The following is a 26,251-nucleotide window of genomic DNA, read 5'->3' on the forward strand; positions in this document are numbered from 1 at the left end:
ATATGACCTACTGGCACATGTCTTTTTTTCTTCTGCAGAGTCAGAACGAAAATCTACGACCTGATTGTTGAGAACCTCATCCTTTTGTTTTTCTTCGCTTGGAGTTGCTACACTGTTTGTTTTGGATTCATTTACCAAAACTCTAGATGGTGGTGTTTCGACATTCTTTCCTTCGACATTTTCGCTACCATTACAAAACTTATCGCTGGTTGTTTCGTCATCGTTTTTCTCGTCGCTGGCATTATTTGAGCTTGGTTTTTGTGGGGACTGATTATTTGGTTTATTGGTTTTCTGGTTTCCTATGTTGCACCGATCATGGTGCATTTTTGACAGTCATGTAGTGAAGGTATGTGAAACGAGATTTCTACACGTTCCCACATTTTAAAGCCATCCATTATTGATTTGTAAGACAAGTCCGTTAACTTTTTCTCTTGTTCTTCGTTTTGTATTTTAACTTCTAAAATTGCTCTTCCTGTGTAAACATACTGACCCGGTTCAGTTACGCTAGAGGTCTCACGTTGGAACATAGGGCTATGAATTATGTCTTCTGGCAATTGGAGAATTAATTTCGCTTCGATATCGTTGCATACATATGGCTAATTCGACAATTTGATTTTGGCTAGTTTAGGGTAAATGTTCTTGGGTCTATGAGACCTTGTAAAGCATCCCATGGGAAATACCGTCCTGGTAAGTAGAGTGATTCCTTTGCTTTTGATACTAGTTTAGAATTGCTCTGCTTCGGGGGGGGGAGCAAAAACTGTCAGTGTATGAAGTTTGCGGTCATCTTTTGTCACAGTTATTGTTTTTGTGATTGTCATCTTCTGTTGCATAGTTGTGGGGAATTGTTTCAGTATATCGGAAGCACAACTTCGATATGCCTGCGTGGCTCTTTTTCCTCCGCCCCCCATATCATGCGAGCTTAATATATTAGTGTAACGAGTGGTTTTACGAGGTTGAGTATGAAAACCAAATATGTTTGTCGTTGCCTTATTAGTCTGTATGTAATTTTTTATAACAATCGGACAACGTGGTCAACAAAGTCACATGTAAAAATTTACCGGTGGGGGGAAAAGGAAAAAGAGCCGCCTGAGTCAGATTTTCAGCTGACTCGAGAGTTTCTCACGAGAATAAGTGGATGATTTTGATTATTTGGATTTGTCTTGTTTCTTCCGTCGATTTGTTTACTGTTAGCGCTTTTCTCAATTTTGTCTTCGTTTCAATCAGCACTTCATGAGTATTGGTAGCTGAGATTCCGTCAGTTGTTGTTGACTCATGACTTTGTTTTACTCGTGGGGGGCAAATAAAGCCTTCACCCGGAGATATACTTGAGAAAAAAAAATAGATTTTTCTCTTTCAAAATGTAGAAATCAGAAGGCAAAAACATGATTTTGACATATGTTTTTTATTTTCACTTCTCTTTTTCAAAATTTCGAATTCATTGTAAAGACACGTAACGTTTTTATCATGATGATTCATCGTTTGCGCGATTCAACTTGTCCATCGTTTGATTTAACAGAAAATAAATTAAGTACAGAAGCATGATGAATTACCCGCATCATCATCATCATCAGCAGCAACAGATGCATCAACAGCCGCAGCAACAGCGGGAGTCGAGGCATTTGTGGGTCGGAAATATGCCAGATCATTTTGACGAGGATGATATTCGAGCTTTCTTCGAGAAAAAGTGAGTGTGCTTAGTTTCGACAAATAATATTTTTGTGGCTTTATATCTAAGGATCACAAATCTGGATCTGAAGATTGCAATGAAAGATTGTAGTTTCAATACAGCATAGGACTAATGGCTTCAGATAGAAAATTAAAGAATACCATTTCCTAGTTCTTAACAGTTTTGCGAAGAATTCCATTTCGAAGTCTTTACCGTTGATTGGTAATGAGTTTCCTAATTTTAAGTTCAAAATAGGTTGGAAATTTGTAGATTCGGCGAAGTCGAAAAGGTGAAGTTGCTACCGAAGAAAACTGGCCAAGGAGGAGGAGTTGCAGCTTTTGTGGATTTCGTCGAGTTAAGATCAGCCCAGAAAGCTCATAGCTGTCCAATTGTCATTCAGAACCGCGAAATTCGAATGAATTTCAATGATCCTAAAACAGGTAGACAGCAGCAACCTCAGCAACCTCCTCCTATGCCCATGCAGCAGCATTATCCGCGGGAGTTTGTGCCTAATTTTGACGGAATGCATAGGGGAAAGCCACCAATGAAAAGGTGAATGAGATGCGATGTTTACCAAAGTCAGTGATAATTGAAATGAAAGTTGTAATAACTGACAAAATTTCTGTTTTCAGGGAAAAGTGCCGTGTTATGTTACTTTATTTGTTAATTGGTCTCGCTATTACTGGGAAGTTTCAGTTATGCTTTTATGCAAAACTTTCTAAATTCTTTTTCGGACATGTAGATTTCGAATATTTCCGTTACAAATATAATTTAAAATGCATTGCCGATTGACATTTATTAGAACTAATTGAAATGAGTTTGCGCGACTTGTATTTTTATTTTGGCTAAACTTGACCGCCAGTGAATCCTTTTAGGGGTATGTAAACTGGGGATTTTAGCATCTCAACGCTTAGTTTAACTCTTGATTGCGTATCGAAACAGATTATCCGAAGTACAAAAAATATTTGTCAAGAAGTTACTGTAAGTTACTAAAACAATTACTACTCATGGTTATTTCAGGAGAAATAATGATTTTTTGAACACAAAGGTCAAAGTGGATTGATTAATTTTGAAAAACTAATGTCGGTTAAATTTTCTTGGTGTAGTAATACTATGATACAAAACTTGATATTTTCGAGCTTTGGGTAGTTGAATTACTGATACTTATTCGATCTTACGATATGATCTTCCCATGAGCTACTCCGAATTGAAAAAGATGGAAACCATCCATGAATTTCAGCGGTTAATGGTGCCTGCTTTATATCCCTGGTCTTAGTGGAAGGGAAATTCTATTGTTTTTGCATACTGCTTAGAGATGTGCTTGTATAAATGCGCTGTTTTCGAGTTGCCTCAATGCATTCAAGGCGTTTGGTAAACTCAGACGTAACTAATTAATTATCCAAGTATTTGCAAAGTCTGTTTTTCATACTGCGTATACAAAGTTCCAAATTGATTTAGGAAAGATTATTTTACAAATTAACGGGATTTTAAGATTTTCATGACTAGAATCCGAAGATTAAATTTCCAATTACGAGTTTATTTTAGCCGTGGTACCACGTGTCTTTTTCAAGTTATAATTTTGGATTCAGCTTTATTTTCCATCAGACAGTACAATTAAGTCATCCTTATCGTTACCGAAAGGTTTGGTTTTTGCTGCCCTTTACGCTTTACATCTGTCGCATTATGCAGTGTGTCACAAATGGGGTCAAAAACCAATTTGTATGTAATCGTTTAGCATGTACCGCGGAGGGATGGCAGCACCGCCTCAAAGAGGCTACCCACCCCAGGAATTTGGTGATATGGAACCTGATTTGGATTATAGACCTCCTAGACAACGATCGCCGCCACCTCCTGGACCTGGCTACGTCAAAAGTAGCAAACATAAGCGCGCGCATTACAGCTCGAGTCCTGACAGTAACGATGGAGGGTATGTCGTGCCAAATCAAAGAGTGGTAAGTAATTATCTTTGTTGCGAAGAAAGTTTGTGCTGTGAAGTTTGTATTTTATATTCCTGAAAGCAGGTAGTGAAAACACTTGAGGTCGTGTGATGTTTATGAAGAGTCAATGAACGTAGTAAAAATTTTTAGATATTGACTCTTTTTCAACTGTCTGTTGGCTATCTTGAAAGGTTTTGCGATTAGCAAGCGTTTTTAAATCTGAATAAAGACTTCGTTCGAGGCAATCAATTTGTTGGACAAACGCTCTGGATTAATAGTTAACAGCACATAAAATCTAAGCAACATAAACGTTCTGAAAAGCTCAATTTCTTCAAAATATTAAATTATTATTTTAATACGGAATTCGCTATGGACGCATTGTCTAACTGAACGCTATGTTTTAATTTTGTCGAGCGCAATGCTTAAGAAAGTTCTAAGCTCAACGTTTAAGAGAATGCCAAGAATGTTCTAGAATTCAGTTTCATTGCTTTAATAGCTCGCCTAAAAAATTGTTAAGTAATCCAAGCTATGAAAACTACATCGAAATATATCAAAAAAATCATTTCTTTAATAACATGCTTTAAAAACTTCTGCTTTTTTGCGACCAAATTTTCTCGAAATAACAGAAATTTTAAAAGTTTCCTCGCTTTGATAGCTTGCTTACAGAAACTTGAACCAATTTGTTCAATGACTTGACTTGATCATTTCTTGTTTCATCACTTCGTTAGCTTTCTTGATGATGCAATTCCAGCTATGGAAAAAAAACGTGGAAATATTTCAAAATTCATTACTTAGCTTTCTTGAAGATGCAACCCCAGCTATGAAAACAACTTGGAAACATTTCATCACTTGAACATCGAAAATTTTGAACTATCGCCAACCAATTCTCTCTTTTGCGAACCGATTCACTATGAAAAGACATTAAAGATTTAGCACTTAGGAGTTGGCCGAAAAATTTTTTAGAACATAATCCCGCTATGAATTTTTTGAATCTTTTCGCGAACCGAGTCACGTAAGGAATTAATTTCAAAATTTTTGTAATCACCGCTTAAATTGCCCGCTGAATAAATTGTCAAAGTTTTTGAATCGATTCACGGTATAGGTCATCGCTTGCTTTAAATTTCCAAGTATGAAGTAATTTGAATCGCTAGCGCAGAAATGTTAACTTTTTGCCAAGCGATCTAAGGTATAAAGTTAAATAAAAAAATTCAAAACTGTATTCAACTGAATGGTTTCCGCGCAAAATCTTTTGTTTGCTAAACAAAAGATTTGAAAAATGGTTTAAGGTGAAATACCTTGAAGTAGGTCAAAGTTACATAGCTTGAATGAATAGCTTGCCTCAATAAACTTGAAAGTTTTCAAATTGATTTACAAGATGGAATTATTCAAGTTTCATTGCTTTAGTAGCCTGCTGCTTGCTCAATACAAACAACTGGTCGATTGAAAAATGGAGACGGACTTGTTAATTAAATTTAAAATACTGTTGATTGTTAAGGTACTTCTCATTAGTTGATTAAGGTTCTCGATTTTGCAGTTTTGTTTTTGGACAAGTTCAATTGTCAGTCATTTCCTTAGGCTTTATCCAGAAGTTTCTTTAAATAGAAATGATATTTCGCTTTCTTCGGCATTTTTGGTTTAGCAATTACCTCGTTGCATGGGACAAATGTCCTCGGCAAAAAAATCCATTCTTTGTCAGGGCGTTTCTTTCTGGAAACATGGTTTCTTAATATCAAAAATATCATTTATAAAAGGTTATTGAAGTTAGTAAGCTTATCATTACCCTTGCGATCAGCAAAACTATTGCAATCAGGCACTAGACTTCTTTCCGTAAATAACGGTTTTCACAGTGGTTCATATAACTTTAGTTTTCTTAGCTTTCCCCGCAAACTTGAGGTAACGAATAAGCCTGGGACTGCAGCCTGGAGGTAACGAATAAACCTGGGACTGCAAAGGTCCTGAGATCAAATCTGACCAGGACCTGTTTTTTTTTCAAATGGAAAATTTTCTGTTTCAAATAAAATTTTCTGCCTAATAATCGTCTGCTTATGTTTTGTTGGCTTAGTTTTCACATCTTAGAATCATTTTTTTTACTGCAGGCGATTTTTATTGATGTCTTGTAGTGTTTTGATTTGCTCCTGGAACTTGTAATTTCACTTTACCTTTGTTTTTGTATATCCGTTTTAGTTGTTTGGAGTTAAACCTTTATTTCGGCCTATTTGTTATCGGCTTAGTGACCTAATGTTGGGTGGTATCAAGCGAAACACAATTTTTATGCTCATGTTTTTTCTTGGTTGTATTTTTACCTAACTCAGGTTGCTTACACTAGCCAGTGTAAAAGTACGACAATTTTTTTTCTGAGCTAAGTCGAAAATTTTGGCACCTTAACGGCTTTTTGGTAGCATGTGCTTTGACATTCGAATAGTAATAAGTTAACACAGTTGATGCATTTTTCATTGTTCAAATGAAAAGATAAAGCTATTTGCTTCAAACAATTTAGATATTAAAAATTTATCAAAAGTTGAAACTCTTAACTCTATAGTCAGCGGTGCTTCGAGCCGATGCAAATCTCTCCTCCAATTATTAGTGCTCAAATCCTTCTGGCTTCCAAGATTTGACGTTTTTTTATGCTTTTTGAAAGTTTTTCAAAACATTTAGATGCCTTAAGCTGCACAAATTTTGATATTAGCAAACCTATGGTGGGGTACTGTCAGGGTACTTTCAGGAGCAGCAAATATTGCCTTCATATTTGTCTATTCAAATCCATTAAGCTTCCGAGATATGACGTTTTTTTTTATGATTTATGATAATTTTCAAAAACATTAGATTTAACAATCTGCGGAAGTTTTCTATTTGCAACCTTATGGTGGGGTGCTGTTAGGGTTTTGTTGAGGTGTTTATACTTGTGATCAGCATAGTGTGTTATTACGGACCTTCGTTTTTCGATCCTAACTCGCAAATAAAAGTGTTCATCAAAAGTGTTCACTTATTGGAAATTTTAATGTAGCTTTGGAGAGCTGCTTTTTGTCGTGTTCGCGCAAGTGTTTGCAAAGCGAAGCTTTGCGTATGAGTGCAAATCTTGCATCAAAATATAACTGCTGAAAGCCTTTTAGTGTCCGAGATATGTCGGTTTCTATTATTTGTCCAGAAGTTTTTAAAGATCTCAGATTTTCTCAATAGTGTGAGGTGCTGTTAGGGTACTCTTTCGTTGCAAATCTTGCCTCCAAAACTGACTGATGAAATCTGTTAGTTTCAGAGATATGACTATTTTTTTCATAATTTTTTAAAATAAGATTTGAATAATTTCACAAAACTTGTAATTCCCAAACCTGTAGTCAGGATTCGTCGAGGTACTCTCATGGATTGCAAATTTTGCCTCCAATGGTGCCGGCACAAGTGCTTTTGGTTTACGAGACATGACGTTTTTCCAATTTTCAATGTTTTTCTGAAAAACTCGAATTAATGAAAAAAATATTTCGCAGCCCTAAAATGGCGTAATCTCAGGTTTTCTCAGAGGTTGCAATTCTTTCCTCCAATTTTGACTGCTCAAATCATCTCAGTTTCCGAGATATGCCGTTTGTATGATTTGTCAAAAATTCGAAGCAACGGAGGTGCGTGACACGCTAGTTTCACTTTATAAAACAGCCTGTTTGTGTTCTAGTTAGCGTTAGCCGAGCGCAGCTTCGAAAATTCGCTGTTAAATTTTTTTTTTGGATATTTTATATTGGCGTAGTAGCCTCTCATTGGGTCGTTTGATGCGAAATGTTTGATGGGCGTGTTTGAGGGAAAGGGGATTTTTTTTTTAAATTGAACGTTTGAACGTAGTTAAAACTCTTTTAAAGGTGATTTTTTTAAGGAAAAGTCTTAAAGTTTTTTTTCCGCGGTTTGACTTTTGAACTCTTTGACTTTCAATTTTGAAGTTCGGTCAGTTCATTTCCTTTGTTAAAAGGAAGGCAAACTCGACTATCGAACAGCAAAAGTGTAAAGGTCACAGGAAAAAAGTGACCGACTTCTAGGTTTGAAATTGGATTTTAATGTTCAGATATCGCAGCGAAATATGAAATCCACCTATTGATCCAGTTTTCTCAAATTGAGTTAACTTTATCACAAAAACACCGCTCATAAATTGGTCTGCAAATTCAAAGGGTTTGAATGGCATGTATTTTCTTTAACATCGGATGTTTTTTTTCAAGCGTTTCTCAAGTCTGCGTGGATGAATTTCATGAGCTTAAAAGCACGTTCCAGACCTGAGCTGTTGATAAGGACTAAGTGTCAGCGCCAGATCCAGCAATTCGTTAGAAAAATATCAGTCTAAAACTTGCGCCCGGTTAAAGTTGTCAAGTCAGTAGTTTCCAATTTTTTGGAAATCGTTCTGAATTTTTTCTTTTTAGCTACCAATGAAATTGATGAAAGCAGGAACACATTAGAGGTACGTAGTTTGTACCCACCCTAGAAGTTTTCCGGCAAGAAATCTCCTGGCGACCCATTTCTCTCTGAAAGCAAGTTCTGCTATTTTGGATTTATCTGGCTAACAAAATCAGAATATGCACAAGGAACGCGTGTAAAATAATAGAACGAAAACGCCAACTGAATTGTTGAAGAGAAATTTGCTTGATTTTATCGAAAAAAGCCTTATTCAAAATTGGGTTACTTTTTTCAAAAAACCACTAATCAAAAATTGTTCTTGAACTTCAAAGGGCTTTAAGGCCACACATTGTTTTCTTTAAAATTCGAAACTTGAATTTTTTTTCAAAAACCAAATCAGTTTTTAAGAGTAATGAACGTAGTTAGTACTCTTATATAGGTCTTGCTGATTTTTTTTTTTGATTTTTTTATGAAAGTCTTTCAGTTCGTTCACGCTCAGCTCAATTTTGATTTTTCGCGGTTTGACTTGTGATTTCTTTTCAAATTCAGTACATTTCCATGTTAAATTAAGGCAAACTCCACTATCGAAGAGCAAAAATGTTAAGTTATAAAAAAAGTGATCGACTGATAATTTCGAAAATGGAAATGAACTATCAGATTTCCCAGTGAAAAAAAAATTTACCAATTAATCCAGTTTTCTCAGATATGGGTTAATTTTAACAAAAAGTGTCCATCATACATTTTTCTACAAATTCAAAGAGCTTTAAGGCCATCTGTTTTTTTCTTCGAAATTCAAAAATTGAAGACTTGAAAAAACAAGTCAGTTTTTGTTTCAGTTTCCGTGCGTTCAATACTCTTTTCCAACTGTCAGTTGGCTATGTTTTCTGTTTTCTCGCGTTTATTTCTCTTTTCTTACTGTCAGTTGGCTAACTTTTCGATTATAAGTCCGTATTTTTCTATCCTTGTGAGCATTGACTCTTTTCCAACTATGTTGGATGTGTTTTAATTATCTTGCAGTTTTTTTAATTTCTTGTGGCTGCTAAAAACGATAAACGGCATAAATTTGGTGCCTTTTTAGGATTTTAACTGTTTGTGTTATAATCGGTGTTTTGGTTTGGAATTTTTCAAAATTTCTTAGTTTATCTCATGTATGTTTTGTTCAATGTCCTTGTTCGTTCGTTCTCAAGTGTCTTGTAATCCTTTGCTCCATAGCCGCAAAAAAGTATCATTGATCGGAACCCTCTGTGCTACTTTGTCAAAGTAATTTGTCAATTATTTAAGTCTTCTGTTTTCAAAGTTTTTCTAACATTTGATTTTTCGCGGGGGGGGGGGGGGGGGGGTGTTCTTTTTGTGTCCAGTTGACATTAAAAAGTGACTGACTTCATGACGCGAATAAAGTGGTTCACTTATTTTTTTCTCAAATTCAGACTTCATGTTTCAGATTTCCTGGCGGAATAAGACCCAGTTTTCTATTATTTGGTTGGAAGAAGGGTGGAATCGAGATAAACAAAAATTGCTTTTAAGAGTCGATGAACATAGGTCACTCTTTTATAGGTGATGATGGTTTTTTGACTTTTTTTTCAGGAAAGTCTTAAAATGCTGTAATATTTCATATACATTAATGCATTTATGAATGCTTCTAGGCAGAGTTGGATTAAGGAGGGGCGAAAATTCGATTATTTAATCTACGTATTAGTCTCGCCCCACCCCCTCCCCCCACCCTTCTGAAAAGGGAGGGAGATTGTAAAGTAGATATCTTGCATGTTTACTTGCGTTCATTACTCTTTTTCCAATCTTCGATTGGCTCTGTTTGTTCTTTACTTCACCTGTGTGATAGATTTGCGCTCAAGGGAGTATCTCTGCCGTTGGACAAATTCTGCTTGAGGAGCATTCTGACAAGTGCTGCGCTTCATAAAAGTTGCAACAATTTTCTTTCCTGGCCCTTAGCTGGTTATGTCGCAAGTCTTTTTCCTATTTCCATGCTCCTGGATTGGACTGAAAAATGTGAACATTTCCTTAAATGTGGGGACCGATCGTTTAGCAGACCAATCTTTTAGCATAAAAAGTGAAAAATGAGGCTTTTAGCAGGCCAACGTAATAAAATGATGGATGATTGATTGACAGGCTCAAAAAGACGCTCAGTCTGGGGCCAAGCTTCCCCAATTAAGACAATTATCTCATAATTTGTCAACAAAACTATCAACTTCAGAAACACAAGTCTAAATTAGCGGCAAAACAAAGATTTACGCGCAGAAGAAGACTCGTGTGGAATTGAAGCGCAGCGGAGCAAGCATTCGCTAATCGCAAAAGCCGCGTTTCAAGTTAGCTATCATAATTTATAATTGTTCGGAGTCTGCTAAAAAACCGGTCTGCTAAAATCCCTAGCATTTATTTTACTTCCAACCTGAAGTAAAGATATAAGATATACAATTAAAGCCAAATTGAGATTGTAAACGTTCGCCGTTTAATTTTTGATTGTCGCACTTAATATGCGGAAATTTGTTCATATTTTCGGCACTGTTGAACAAAGTTTTCATTTTCGGCACTGTTGAACAAAGTTTTCATTTTCGGCACTAATGTACTTCGGCACTGTTGTACTGCCCCCTAATCTGTAAACAAATTATCAGAAATGTCAATAATACCAAAGCAATGAACATTTTATGCATAATTTGAATAATTTAATCAAGAACTTTAAAAAACTGTAATAAAAAACTTAATGAAATAAGTGAATTCATGCATAATTTATTCGTTTTCTTGGTAGTTTTTGACGATTCTAATAATTGTGTTATCAATTAGCCCGTATAAACCAATATAAGTCAATATTTTTCTGTTTTTCTGCTCTTGGACCCATTCTGCACTTGGACCATTCTGCTTGTTGCTCCGCCTCCATTGTTGTCAATGCTGAATTAAATCGAACCAAACGAACAAAATATTCATTCACATTTTGCATGCCCCACGTATTTTGATTCCCAGGCAGAACAAAAGAAAGAGACTGAGAATATATATTCCAGCTAATTTACAGCAACGCACTCATGCAAGTGGTAGATATTACTTGAGTATTTCCATTGCATAACACGAAGCTCAATGCAAAGCGAACACTACATTACAATGAGTTTATGTCTAATTCTTTGTGGCCATGTTTCTTCTTAATAGCACGAGTATTGAACATGCCTGGGAAGCAAATGGAATTAACACACGCAATTCTATGGAAGTTGTATGTAGCATTCTCGATTTTGCGCATTTTCTATTTTCAACGTGGTCTTGACATACAGCCTCATATCTCCGCCTGTTGACGCTGTAGTTACGACAACACATTTGGTGTGATTACATGTCCTGTAGAAATAGATGGAGTTTCTTTAGTTGCTTTGCTTCTACGCGTGTAATGTGAAATGGCTTTTGCCTGACAACATACCAGCTTTAAAAAGAACACCGTTTCCCTTCTGAGAAGCACGTTCTGTTTTTATTATTTTGTAGCACTAAGAATGCATTGAATCTATTTTTATTTTCCGTTTACCTTTTTTGTGCGCTTCCATCGAGCGCAGTTTTACTCCTCTATCAGCGTTTTTACGACGTTGGTACCTGGTTTAAATTTAGTACTGTAGCACGTTTTTTCCTTTACCTTTATATCTGCGAAAAATGTATGCTGGATTTTACAATAGCGAAATGTTAGTTAGTAAACACCCTTGGAATTAATTCAACCAAAATTGAAATATCCAGCTTGATTTTTCGGAACCGAAATTTTTTACTTCATTTTTTCTACTGCAAATCTTTTCTACTGCAAATCTTTTAAATAGTTGGGAAGTAGTAGTCAATATGAGTTACTCTCTACTAAGATGATCAATGGCATAGGCTGTATGAAAGATTAACTGTAATTCGCCGGTATGTCTTGGAAAAAGGTAATGAATTATTTCAACTTTTCTTCATGCTTACCTATGACGAGCAAAGGTACATTCGGATTAGATCTACGTACGAGATAGCGAGTAAGAATTGGACTTTGAGTTTACTGATCTACTTTATTTGACCTAATGATTTGAACCTGATTCTTGCCAGCTTTAGTTACAACATGTTTAGACTACTATAAACTGTGTTCTTATTCATTGGCAATGGTAGCTGAGCCGAATAGACCTGTATTTTGTTGAGTTTATTTCTGAGGTTTTACTTGCTTTCTACGTAAATCATTTAACATTAAATTATCTCAAATCCCTTCGGGGGTTACCCAAACCATCAAAATTTATCTCTACATTATGGCTGCTTTAATAAATTTTAGTTTACGCTGTGACGCAAGTATTTGTTACTGCTGTTTGTTTGGGCATGGTGAGATTAGGGTGCTTGGCTTTTAGAAGGAAAAGAAGGCCAAGTTATACGACCATATGGTTGCGTCTTCATCCTCTTCGTCGAAGCATCGCCATGGCATGAAGGTGGTATCTTCTTCGTCCAAACACGGGCCAGGGACCCATATCTCCCCCACAACTGGAGTTTACGTGAAGCCTAAGAAAAAATCCAAGCACAGACCGCCATCATCAAGCAGCTCAGAGGCAGGAGTAGTTTCAGAGTCAGAACCTGGGGCATCCAGGTGAGTCGAAATCTTCAACTACTTTGTTCACTAACTTTTGAAAAAATGTTTCTTCGTTAGCATTAGTGTATCAATTCTAGTTTTGGTTTTTGTTCAAGGGGTCGGCATTTCGTATTACTTTTCCAACTATTCCAAAAGAGACCCAACGAGACAAGGATAGCCAGTTGCTGTGCAAATTGCACATAATTGTTCCACTCGCAATGATTTAAGTAAATATCCAAAATTACGATTTTTAAGTTGTTTTTTAGAAAAAGGGGCGATAGAATTTTTCAAACTGCAAAAATGATGTATATAATTAAATTGAGTTCAATTAAATTGCGGTAGAGTAAAATTTGAGGCAAATATGAATTAAGTAGGGTTCCATCAACAAATTTCTCGACATTTAGTCTGAACGGGAAAAATCTATTTTTGGAAAAAAATGGGAATTTGAATAATGCCTGAAAGGGCTTAAGCATAATACCTTGCTTACTTTTAACGAGATTTCAATGAGCTTGACGAAAAAATTAACCAATATACGCTATACTTGCTTCCGGTCATACGAGAGTGGTCATCACAATAATTTTGAATGAGGGCAAGCGTCGAAGGTTCTTCTTCACTGCCGCCTACAGTTCAAAATTTCTTATTCGTTTCAAATGTTAGAATTGCTAAATGCGGGATTTTTACACAATTGAGCTAGCCAGCGTAGTTTTAATTGAATTACGAAATCGTTCGTTTCCTATGCAAATCATTAGGTGGCAAGTTTACTTCATAGCTTTGGCAATTTAATAGCATCTGTTCTGTCTGCTTTTTTGGTGGCTAGTGTGAAGAGACAATGGTTCAGATGCGAGGTCGTGTCAATCGTTATCTCCTAGTTGAAATTTGATTGCGCCACAAGTTTTATTTTTCAAAGCTCATTTTTGCCTTTTTTACAGCTTTTGTTTGCGAAGTGCAGTTTCACCTGTGTCAAAATCTAAATTAAAATATTGGGATAAAGTTGATGAGATCTGCGCGGAAAGAAGGAACAATTTTTTTGGTCACCTTCTATTTACACTTGCGAAGCTATTGTAAAAGTACGAACCTTTTTTTCCAACCTAAGTCGCAAATATTGGTGCGGCATTTTTATGGTGCGGAACACCACTAATGGTGGGGCACCTTTACAGCTGTTTGATAGCATGTGCTTTGACATTCGAATAGTAATAAATTAACATAGTTGATGCATTTTTAGTTCATTAAATGAGCCGAAAACAAAGCTATTTGTTTCAAACAACATCACAATAAATTTTTTTATTCAATATATCTCGCATTTTTTCGAAATGCATAATTTATTTGTAATCTGGTTTCATGCTTTGCAATTTGTTACATGAAAAGTTAGTGTAGATGCCTTCAGTGTGTTATATTGCAAAACTGAGTCTATTTGTATTTGGTGCTGAATCGCATTGGCAATTTGTTTGCATATGTAGCTTCTTTATTCGTGACTAGAGTTTGTCGGTTGTTAAGCTTGAGTGGCTGAGGGGATAGTGCGTGAGACTCACAATCTCTTGATTGCAGTAGGTCGTAGATTCGAATCCTACACGTAGCCGAGTTTTTGCTAATTCGAGGCTTATTTCTACTTTTTCTTTAACTTGATCGAGCTGCTTTTTGGTCGTGTTCTCGCAAGCGTTGCGAAGCGCAGCTTCGCCTCTGTGTAAAAAGTTTGCAAAACAACATTAATTTTCAAATGCGTTGATTTTTTTTCACTTTTCCCCTGTTTTCGTATTTTCTTTTTTCTCGTTAATTCTGCCTAATGTTTCGTTTGAATGAGAAAAACTGATTTAAAATATAAAGAAAGTTGTTGTGTTCATTATGCCATTAATTGTCTTGCGAAGCTGCAAATCTCAAACAATCTAGAAATCGGGAAAAAGTAGCTCTGAAAAGGTTTTAAAAAAGTGTAGTTTTGTTCAACATGCAATTGATTGCACAGAAGTGGTCTCTTTTCAATTTTCCCCCTACCTCTTTCAATTTTAACTTTTTAAAAGGATCTTTGGAATGGTGGGTTCGAATTGCGGCACTGGCTGAGTGGGTTCGAATCGCGGCCCTTAACAATAGGTCGTGGGTTCGAATCCCGCTTCTGTCACGGTTGATGAGGTCTGTGTCATCCGCCTCAAGGTGGGCGCGGCTGTGGCTAAATGGATATCGCTCTCGCCCTTGGAAAAAGGCCCACGGTTGAATGGTGGGAGCTGGGCTGGGGGCTAATAATAATAAATATAGATTTGTTCTTCATACTTTACATCGTAACATCACGCATTCAGCCGTAATAACACAGCTATAAAAACATGGGCTCTTTTTCAGTTTCCCCCTTTCAAATTCAATTTTGAAAAGTCTATGTAACGTTGTCATAATGCTATGAATTATGGCGTGATGAACAAATCGACAATTCTGAACAGATTTGTTCTTCATACTTTACAGCGTAACATCACGCAGAGCTGCGCCGTGGTCGCTTTATATAACTCTACGCTTGTAGCTCGATTGTGTTATTATATTGAAACTCTAAAGGTGTTGACAACAAAGCAAAAAGCGTCAAGTTTCAGTTGCCGAAATACGGCTAAAACGAGTGTAACGGAGACTCAATTCGGCATTTGTTTTGTATTAGAAACGACGGACACTGGATTTATATCAGGTTACATATCTGACTTACCCATCTGCCTATCTCTATATCCTTGATTTAAAAAGAGAAAATTTCACGGTCAAAATTAGAGATAAAATCATGAAGCAATTTTGTTGGACTTGCGTTCTCGAAGATTTGCATGAATAAATTTCAAAAAAGCTTGCTAGGCCAACTAGATTATTCGATAAGATTCCAAAGGTTTCTACGTGTGTGGTTATAACTTCAAACATTGTCCGTTTAATACTGTAATTGTTATCTAAATTGAAAACCTCGGTATTCTCAATAGTTTCTTAACCATGCTCCAATATAAAAAATGCCTACGATGAAAATACCGCCATGAGTCACGCACTTTTGATTTCTGCGTGCTTTTTTATTTGTTTGATTTTTGGTGTCAAGAAATGATTTCACAAATATTGACGTGCCGCAATTTTAACATAACCATTCAGATCGAACTTAGGCCATTTCAAAATCGGATGTTTGTGCGAGACTGTAGCGACCAGGAGAGATTGTTTTGGAAGGAAAAAGACAGACAAAAGAGGAAACTGGTATTGTGAGGTTGGGTTGGTTGTTTCAGTGACGAAGGAGGAGACAGTTCTGACGCTCGACTGGACTCAGACGAGTCCATCTCTTCTGAGAAACTGCGTGGATACCATGCGGTGGTTGTTCGCAACCTCCCCAAAAGACATAAAGGTACGTCATGTTCCGAGGCATTACGACTGAAGTTAGTATTTGAACATTATAGGCACTTATGTGAAAATCAGTGCTATGACCTGACTGGTGATTGTTTAATGGATAATACGGTGACGTTTATGGGTCGTTCTGCTAAGTCTAGGTTCATTTAGATTAGATTATACGTAAGTGTAGGTATATATGAATAGCTGATAATTGATGCAAGAGATGAAAGGGTAACCAAAGAAAGTTATACTTTGCCTGTCGGTTATCCTCTTTGGTGCGAAAACTGCATATGTGTACGTTTATGCACTGAAGAAATTCAATATTATTAAGAGGAGACTCTTGCAGAGATGAAACTAGAATTAATTTCCTATGGTATGTTTCAGATCAAACTATTAAAGAAGGATTGTTTTTCGAGTTTAAGAAGATAGGCAAGGCCGTTTGCATAAAACTGGAGGGCTCTGGCAAGCAGAGAATTGCCTTCTGCTATTTCAGAACGTGAGTGGACTTGCGTCTTATGCTAATGAAATAATGCTTTGAATGCAAAGTTTATGAGATAAGGAATTGTTTGGCTCTAGAGAAAAACTTTTCGCTTTAGTGCCGATGAGTGCAAGCGAATTGTGAAAGAAAAGGACCAAAAGACGTTCTATGGAAAAGCCATGGAGATCGATCCAATTGCGCAAGGTCAGTGCTCTATCACCGGCTAAAATTGCAAAATATAAGTTAATTTAATGAAATGTTAAGTTTAATAGCGCAGTTATTGAAACTATGGTGAGATTTATTTTTCATGCTAAGTGATTCATGCCGACGCGTTTGGTACAATCTCAAATCTGAGAGAGTTGTGAAAGTTCCGTGCAAGTTACTCGTTTCGTTTAACGCAATGGGATGGAAAGCCAGCCGATGCGCTTCCATTAAGTTTTATCAATAGAGATATAGACTATATTGTGAAAAGAACCATTTGTTTGAACATGTTTCGGAGTCTTACATGTGGCAAACAGTGACGAACTGCTGAGGCAACATTTGCTATGAGAGCACACATCACATTCCATTCACTCAATCTTCTGTTACTTATCACAGTTACTTGCATTTCAAAATTCTTGAATCGGCTCAATTCTTCGATTATTCGTATTACTTAAGTTGCAAATGTGACACGTCATTGAAAACAACTGGCCCGGTGGCTGCCCAAATTAAGTTTAAATGACATCTTTTTAAATATTAAGTTCTCGTTACTTAAATTGTTTCCAGTTTCCCATCCCCCTCGTAAAATTGCAAAATTAGGCTGTTCAAAAATTGTTCACACGGTTTTTTTGCATGTAAGAAATGTTCTGAAAATTTGTTCACCTGTTCACGCAGACACGTTTTGATGCAGTTTATAACAAGAAAAGTAGTTTTAATTAGACTTTCATATCTATTTTAGAAAAATCACAGGGGGACTGGAAAAGAGCCGAAGACTCTAATATAGGTCTTTTTTAAGTCAACCAGCCAGGAGGCCTAACCCGGAGGTTAATTGCCATAAAGCTATGACTTACTAGCAAGAGATCACCTTCAAAATTGCGATGCACGTGCGATTTGAACCAGCAATCACATGATTGCTGGGCACCATCACTTCCCGAGCGCCTCGATCAACTCTTGGTCATTTTTTCAAGAAAGTCTAATGCTCTAATAACTACTGGCTCTTTTCCACTACTTCTCCCGCCACATTCCAAATTTTACTTTTTAGTTGCTTTACGTGTTATTTCAGCTGAATACGTGATGTTATGAGTAAGAAGAATAAATCTATTTACACCACTTGCGAAGTGAGTGTATTAGTACGAACCTTCTTTTTTCCAACCTAAGTCGCAAATGTTTTTGCCACTTTTGGGACAGCTTTTTCATAGCATGTGCTTTGACATTCGAATAGTTATAAGTTAACACAGTTGATGCATTTTGAATTCATCAAATGAAGTGAAATCGAGTTTTCATTATGTTGATTGAAGCAAATCACTGCATAAAAATAACGAAAACTCGATTTCGGACATTTTCTAAGTCAATATATCTCTAATTTATACAATGTGGCTTTATGCTTTGCAATTTGTTACATGCAAAAGTAATGTGGATGCCTTCAGTTTGTTATAATCCAAATTATTACTTGATAAAATTGAGTCTATTTGAAGAGGGTTAAGGCCATAAAATTTATTTTTAAAAAAATCAGGGCTCTTTTCCAGTTCCCACCCTTTCAAAATACCGAGCTTTATGTTTGTCTTACGTGTTATTACGGCTAAATGCGTGATTTTACGCTGTAAAGTATGAAGAACAAATCTGTTCAGAATTGTCGATTTGTTCACCACGCCAAATTGCATTGCATTGTGACAACGTTAAATAGACTTTTCAAAATTGAATTTGAAAGGGGGGACTGGAAAAGAGCCAAATTCAGGCATTTGTCCGTTTTTCTGTTTTCTTGCGTTCATTACTCTTTTCGAACTGATAGTTGGCTATGTTTTGAGTTTAACAACCCCTTTTCAATTACAGGCTATTTTTCTTCCCTTTTAAAATCTGTTAAAATTGCGGCTATGAAAACTGTTGAAACTTGTTCTGCATCTTTTTCCTCACTTGTTGTTCCGACTTTCGATACGAAAGTAACGGAATATTTGTGCTCGGGGTGGGTTTTTTTTTCTTCAGATAAATTTCGACTTTTTAACTAGCCATTTTTGACGGAATTTTTTTTTATCATTAGAAAGCTATTGTTGTCCTGAGCTTATATTTGAAAAGATATTTCACCTGTGATCTTTTTTCGTGAAGTTATGAGGGTTTAAAGATTGCCATTTTGACCAATTTGGGATAATTAACGCGCGATATAATTCGCGCTATTAACGCGTAAGCGGAGATTTAATCCGTCTTAGAAATCGTTCCAAATTAGTTGGAAGAAGCTTATTTGCCATAATTGATTTGTTACAAGGAGCGAAATCTATCCTTTTGTACTTAATGTGGCGCGTGGGGGGATGATTTTCAGTAAAAATTTCAAATTTTAGAAAAATTTTTTTTCATTTTATTACATTTTATTTAACATTAAAAGGCAGTCGGAACATTCAGGGCTTCCCCCTGATACGAGCAGTCTTGTTATATTTCGAGTTAACTTTTTCCCCACGCGTTTTTGAATTCAAGTTATTTTCAAATTTAGTGTATCTGTGCTTACAAGTCTGTTAGTTCAATCTGCTTTGGTATTTTTTTTGCTACCTGTTGTTTGCTATTAGATTTGTTAGGTGCTCTTCTCCACTACCTCACCTTTCATAGTTATTTCACGTGTTATTATGGACGAAAGCGTAATTTTACGAAGCAAGGTATGAAGAACGAATCCACTCACGATTTTTAGTTTGTTCATCATGGCAATTTTCTGAAATAATTACAGCGTTGAAGTAGTTTTCAAAAACTTAAATTGAAAAGCGGAGGTAAAAAAGGAAAAGAGCCGTGTCAACTAAGTAAAAGAGCAAGACAAGTCCTTTCAACGCTCTTCGTTTTTTTTTCTACAAAATGAAGCCTACGTTGCACAGTTGTTTTCACCACAAAATGCTGAGTTTGGAAAAAAGTGAATACGTAATGTGATTCGCATAAATAAGTGAGGATCAAATTATTAGCACAGCTAAAAAAAAAATGGTACCATCACAGCACTAGCGTGTCGGCACTAGGATCTTAATCCCATGGAAATCAGAAAGGAGCTATAGCTAAAGACATTAGACCAATTTGTGGAAATCTGTTTCGAATCCTGCATCTGGTCTCAATGAACAAAGTGAAGACACTTGATTTGGTCGTCACAATTTTTTTTTATTGAATTGGTCTCTCGAGTTTTGTCGGCTTTCTTACCGCTTCGTAAAATTTGTTTCGATGCTAATGTAATATTCAATTGTTTTACTTGGAATGTCTTAATAAGGAAGTTTATTCAAGACAACGAAGCTTACACTAGCCAGAAGCGTAGGGTATTACTATTAGTACGATCCTTATTTTTTTTCTAGCCTAGCTCGCAAATAAGTGTTCATTGAATGTGGAAACTGTTCACTTATTTGACGGCACTTTCGCTGTAATCATAATCTAGCATTGCAATTTCTTTGCTTTATTTGTGGCTAGTATCGTGATGTAATAAGCGTAAGTGGTTATTGCAGGAGACTCCTTATCTCAAGGTCGCAGATGGAATCCGAGACCTAGACGTATTTTTTACTCAATCGAGGCTTATTTCTACTTTTTCTTAGTGCACTTTAAGAACTGTTTTTTCAAGTGTTCTGGCTAGTGTTTGCGAAGCGAAGCTTCGCTTCCTTGTAAAATTTTGGTTGAACTTGTTTAATGGTTCTGCTTTCGTCTCGTTTTTGCTTGCTAGGTATTTGGATTTTACTGCTTTGCCTCTGTGTTTGAAATTCAATTCTAATTCATTAGCTGAAAGGAAGGAAAATTCTGCTCTTATTACGAAACTGCCAACAGTGAGAAAAAGACCTGAATCTTTCCTAGTTTCAAAAATATTTCTAATTTGGGATTTTCTTCCAGCCAATTAAAAAAATATCTTTAAATTCACTTTTAGTTGGGTTAGTTTTTATTCCAGTTTTTGTTAGGCTGTGATAGTTTTATCAAAAATCTTAGTCATAAAAGATTCTTGAAATTAGAAGCTGTTTTCTGATATATTTTTTTGTTCTTAAGTTTTGATTTTCCGTATTTGATTTTTCGAGGTATTTGATTTATCGAGGTTTGACTCGTTAAAAGTAATGCACGTAGTGGATACTGTTATGTAGTGTTGCTGATTCTTTTAAAGGATAAAGTCCTAATCCTCCAATCACTACGGATGTGAGTTCATATTAATGCATACTAAATGGAAGATAAATTACGCTCTCTAATCACGCTCTAAAATAGCACAAAAATACGAGTTCTACTTTTAATCTCAGAAGGAGTTCGTCTTAAGAATTCCCAGTGGAAGAAAAATAGACCTATTTGTCGATGCTTCTCGAGTTTTAATGGGATGTAATTTAGTTGAATAAATTACAATTTGGTTTTTAATGTCCTTAGTCCTTGTCTAAATGCATGTTGGCTATGATTCCACTTCATATTTTTTTGGATACATGTGCCTGAAATTATTTCCAGTGAATAACTCTTGGTTTACCCACGATCGGGTTCGACAATAAAAATGTTATGAGTTTTAGCTTTTTGGAATTATCGTCATGGCGAAGTTAAGCGTCTTTTTTATTTCGTCTCTTCGACAACATATCCCGATATCAGTGACTTATCAGACGGTCAAGTGTTTTTCCGCTAATTACGCTTGCGATTAGCAATCGCTTTCCGATGGGAACAGGGTTTGCATTCGCAAACAATTGTTGGATCTACTAAACAATCTCTCCCCCCCCCCATTGTATCTACTAGACAATCTCCCCCCCCCCTTTTCTTGAAAGGGGGGTTTGTTAAGTAGATCCCAATTGTTTTTTAGAAACAAAAATTTAAAATGAAATTTTTTTAATGTGTTAATTTATACCTTATTTGGCATTATATTTTTCATTTTTTACTTGTATAGCTTGTTACGTTTTGTTCATTTTATGAAAGCTGTGAAATTTCTGTTTTGCGCATTTTGAAGCTCATGTTTCGCCGCTTTCTCGCATGGGGCTTTTTCTCGGTTGCCTTTGATTTCTATAAGCTTCAGCGGCGCAATTAAGTAGATCAGTCAACTAGAAAACGTATATCTCCTATGAATTTATTTTTCAAACCTCATTTTCAAAACTCAACAAAACAAACACTTCTAACAAGCCTGCACTCAGCACGTGCATTGCACAAAAGTTGAAATGGTAACTTATTTTGTGTGATAAAGTTAAGTCTATCAAAATTTATGCATGTGATGGAATATGAGACCAGCTGCGCCAACACAAAACAAAAACGGTATGATCGAAAAATGTATTGGATATGTGTAAATTTCAGTACAAGAGATAAATGCAGTGCATTGAAAAAATATTCTCCTAGACGTGTCTTTGTTAGACTATGGTCATGTGCTTTGAATCATGTGCTGTGCTGTGCTATATATGACAGTGTTGTAACGTGTGCTGTTGTAACAAAACCAGCAACCAGATCAGATCCAACACGTCGAATATATTGAAAAAGAAATCAGACTGAAACAACGACAACGAAAAGACGGCGAATACATAATTGAACGTGAAGTAAAGATGCAGCGTTATGCATGTACAGTGGAGTAGTAACGTGTTTTGTGCAACGTGTGCATTTAATGTTATTGATTGCTCAAGATGCTAGACGGACTGTACTGGACCATTTTGTGCACACCTCACTTTGGTGTATTTACTCTCATTCGAATAGTCCATCGTCAAGCATCTATCTACAGCGCAAAATTTCTGTCTGCTGTACAAATATTCGCCAATCATTTCATGTCGAGGTTTTAGTTTGTCTCTCTCTATCTCTGGTCTAAAGCAGCACAATTAGTGACTGAAGAAGAATGAAACTGTTGAGTAACTGCAAGAATAATAGTCAGTCAGCTACCTTACCGAGCTATGACCAAATTAAGTAAGTTTTATTTGTGGGTGAAGAAATAAATTTTACTCTGATTCATTTCAATGTCGCAAGACGTTTCCGTGTTCCTGGAACTCGTGATTACATAGATTATTGACTGAATAAATTCATGTTTACCGATTTAAACTAAGCTGGGTTTATTCGTGAGTAACGGCTTTACTTTGTGCTGAACTTACGCGACTTTGGCAGCGAGATTTACTAAGCGCACTGAAGTTTGTTTAGTTCCCAAATTATCTTCACCTTTTATTTTTTCACTGCAGACGAATATCTTGTCTTATCTTTTCATCCGTGAGTTACTTCAATGTTCTCGACTATCTGTTTGCTGTAAGTTATAATTTTTTCGAGATTAAAGTTTCCGAGAAGTGTTTGCGTTTGAGATTTTTGTATACAAATGATATTTAAGAAGTGGCGTATTTTTCTTCGAATCACGCTAAACCAACAGCGACTTTTAGGCAGGCAAATGTATAGAGAACATGAAGATTGACTGTTGTGTTTAAAAATGATCGGGAGGCAAGGTTAATACTTTTCGTAATATTTAATCGGAAGTAGGATTGTTTGTCAAGAAATAGCAAACGACTACATGCGAGTGCCTGGATAGATCTATACCTCTATACCAACTAGAACCGCAGGGTAGAGTGCTATTTTCCAAATGCCTTGAGGCGGAGTTGACGTCACGCCATGTCAACTGAAGTAATCACATGACAATGGACTCTCCTCCTCCTCACGGAAATCTTAATCTCAATTTTGAGGCGCCAGCCGTTCCACAGTTACTGCTGTGCACATGGATCGGAAGCTGTTCTGATTTGTGTCCCAGCTTTACATGGTATGGTATGGTACCAGGTCTGATATGGTATAGTATCTCTATGTAGAATACAATAGCCGAAGCGCGGCTGCTATTGTGGCATGGGTATTGCGTATGGACAGGGCGAAGGGAGAAAACAGGAGGAACGACTTAGATCGATCGATTGCAACCGTTCTAAATTGACTTGGATCCTCTTTTCTCTTCTCTTTAGTCCACTTCGTGTGCCTCTAACAGTCGCCTTCCAACCGAGTGTTGCAATTGCAATGGGGGACACTTACTTCCTTCCCTCCCTCAGTTCCCTTCCCATTGCACTACTGACTTGTAGGCAAAAGCAGGCACGTAGAGATAGGTATAATGTGTTCCATATTCTGTCTATCTGCCTGCGGAGACTACATAGTAGCAGTAGAAGTACTACTTGCTCCGTGTATATAGGGGAATGATTGCATTACATTTGGAATATAATCAAGCGAATATTTCCAATGGAATCAGACCATAGTGCATTATTAGCGTAGAGCAAGCGCCTCTGTCCTTTAGCTGTAGCTACCTACAACTGAATGTTGCTGAGCATGAATTGACGGCACAACACACAATCGAACAGCGAAAATCCGCGTGCTACTATGCTAACGCACAGCTAACTTTTTGCAAATCCAAACAGGGACGTGTGTTAGGAAAAATTCTTTTCTGTTGCTGTTGTGTGTGGTGGCGATAGTGTTACTCGTGCTTCGCTTCCATATTCCCTCCTGCCTTATTCTTCCTGCCATGTTCTCTTAGCCGCGTCTTGTCTTCAGCAGTAATATCAAATACAAATAGCCCACAAAGCAATATGCATACGTTCTATAAAACAGCCACACTTATGCACTGCAACTACACATAATAACTGAACACAAAGCCAAATCAAGCCAACCACTATCTATCCCATCTTCCATTCACTAAAGACGGCTGCAATTTCTGGCCATTTTATTGTTCCTTCTGCAGTTTTTGCCGTTTTTGTTGCTGAATTGAATAGAAAACGAAAAGCTTTGTGTTGAATGGATACCAGCGCCACGTCGTACTATTTCCGTGCTGAGTTTTTCTCTTGCTCACTGTGATATAAAAATATAAGTTCCAAACTGCTGTAGAAACTGTTTTTATAGTAGCTGCAAACTATTTCCTCTGTGCTAAAGAATTTTTTCAGTTTAAAAACTTGCGCAACAGACATCAACCAATTATGGAGCTAAAACCAGATTAACTCATGTTACCGTCTCTATCATCTTTGGTGGAATGGCTAAATAAGGTATGACTCACGAAAGTTTTTTTGAAAGTTTTCCAATTTATAACACTTGCGAGAGCAAGTGCCTTATCGGAAACTAAACCTTACTTTCATACACATTCTTCTCTTTATTCGCTTCTCTTCTCTATAATTGACCAACGCCGTCGTCTTTCCAGTTACGCCATCGCCGTTAACCCTAAAGCCTGGGGTTCGAGTCGTCGTGGCCAGACCTTGTTTTTTTTAGGTATGTAAGCAATTGAAATTTTTTTCGTTTGTCTGCTCAATTTTTGTTAAGTTGTCACATCGCGATTATTTGTTTGTACTTTAAGCATCTTTCATTGCAATTGCAGGTGATGTTCATTCTAGTTTCACAGGAGGACTTCAAAGAATTAGTTTTTTTTATCAATTCTTCGGTTCAAGTGGTAGCAGCTAAGATCGTCGGTTTAGTTGGCATATCAATAATTTTTCTTGTGCTGTAAGCAATTTTCATTGTTGTTGCAAGTGTTGCTCTTTGCAGTTTCAAGTAAGACGCAAAACTAAGAAAATTAAAAAAATTCTTCGTTTTCGGCTTGTGTCTACTCAAAGGTTGTCGGCGTTGTTTCCTCTTTTTTGTCTGTTTTGTTTCGTTGCTGATTTTTTATTCAAATGTCTGGCATGTTTGTCTGGAATGAAGTTCTATCAAAAATTTTTTCGTTTTCTCAGCTTGTGTCTTCTCAAAGGTTGTCGGCGTTATTTCCTCTTTTTTGTCTGTTTTGTTTCGTTGCTAATTTTTTATTCAAATGTCTGGCATGTTTGTCTGGAATGAAGTTCTATCGGGACAAACGAAATTTTAAATTTTGGTAGACCTAGTTTTTACGTGCTCCTTATCTGACATATATGATCAATTTCTCATTTGAATCCAGAATTTTTCTCAATTTAAACACGCCAAAGTAATACCAGTTCATAAAGGTGATAGTAGTATGGATGGAAAGACTTACCGTCCTATTTCTCTGCTAGTCAACTGTAGCAAAATTTTTCAAAAACAAATGTATTCGCGAACTTCTAGTTATTTGGAAAATTTTGGCCTAATTTATAAGAAGCAATTCGGTGTTCGTGAAGATTCGTATCTCGTTCAATGTTGAGTTGCAAATTCTCTGTTGACCTAAGAAAAGTTTTTGATACTCTCGGTCATGAAATCTTGCTGATTGAATTTGAACTAAATGGAATCAGGGGTATTGGTCTTGAATGGTCAAAAAGCTATCTATCGGATAGATGCCTATGTGCTTCAAGAAAATCAAATCTGACCGTGGAGCAAAGCTTCTCAACGTTTTCTGCAAAAATCGTTTAACACCGGATAATTGTGGATAAATGAACTATGTCTGCAAATTCGTTTTTGTTCAAATTAAAAACAATTACATTCTAGAAAATTCAAAACTTTCCTGCTTTTTATTTAATAATTCATTCAAGTTTTTTTTTTAACCTGGAAGCTGTCGGGTGCTATAAGAAGGGTTGCGAATCTATCTTGAATAAATGGCCTTCTGAATTTTTCAAGATATCGATGTTTTTCGATTTTTCTGACGAGAAAAATAACTTAGAGGGAAAGGAAAAAACATTCCCCTTTCATCTTAGAAAGCACAAATTTACAAAATGCAACAGAATGTTCATAAACTATAAAACATACCTATTCAATTTTGTGCTTTCTAATGCCTACAAAAAATTAGGAAAAGAAAAGAGGGAAAACTAAAATTATTTAAAAGAGAAAAAAGGATTATCATATCCATATTGCTCTGTTATTTGCAATTGAAGATAATGAAAAAAGAATATGTGGATTTAATTGCGTGTAATTTCTTTTGATGTATCTTATGTATA

The 26,251-nt window shown here is 36.3% G+C and overlaps 1 protein-coding gene across 4 annotated transcripts in view; it reads left to right on the top strand.

Moving 5' to 3' along the window:
• Window positions 1-1,502: 1,502 nt before the first annotated feature.
• Window positions 1,503-26,251, top strand: part of LOC134840602 (uncharacterized) — a 36,203-nt gene continuing 11,454 nt past the window's right edge. Inside the window, exons 1-7 of one of the 4 annotated variants that reach the window (XM_063856526.1) lie at window positions 1,503-1,684; window positions 1,937-2,218; window positions 3,402-3,618; window positions 12,306-12,538; window positions 15,736-15,851; window positions 16,220-16,331; window positions 16,432-16,517. In XM_063856526.1, the coding sequence (XP_063712596.1) occupies window positions 1,539-1,684; window positions 1,937-2,218; window positions 3,402-3,618; window positions 12,306-12,538; window positions 15,736-15,851; window positions 16,220-16,331; window positions 16,432-16,517 (1,192 nt within the window). In that variant the 5' untranslated portion in view covers window positions 1,503-1,538. Of the gene's footprint in view, window positions 1,685-1,936; window positions 2,219-2,298; window positions 3,619-12,305; window positions 12,539-15,735; window positions 15,852-16,219; window positions 16,332-16,431; window positions 16,518-21,662; window positions 22,677-23,974; window positions 24,428-26,251 lie in introns of those variants that run through there. The other 3 variants (XM_063856527.1, XM_063856529.1, XM_063856528.1) reach the window with 3 other exon arrangements.

Source organism: Symsagittifera roscoffensis, chromosome 2, assembly GCF_963678635.1.
Source record: "Symsagittifera roscoffensis chromosome 2, txSymRosc1.1, whole genome shotgun sequence".
NCBI classification, from domain to species: Eukaryota; Metazoa; Xenacoelomorpha; order Acoela; family Convolutidae; genus Symsagittifera; species Symsagittifera roscoffensis.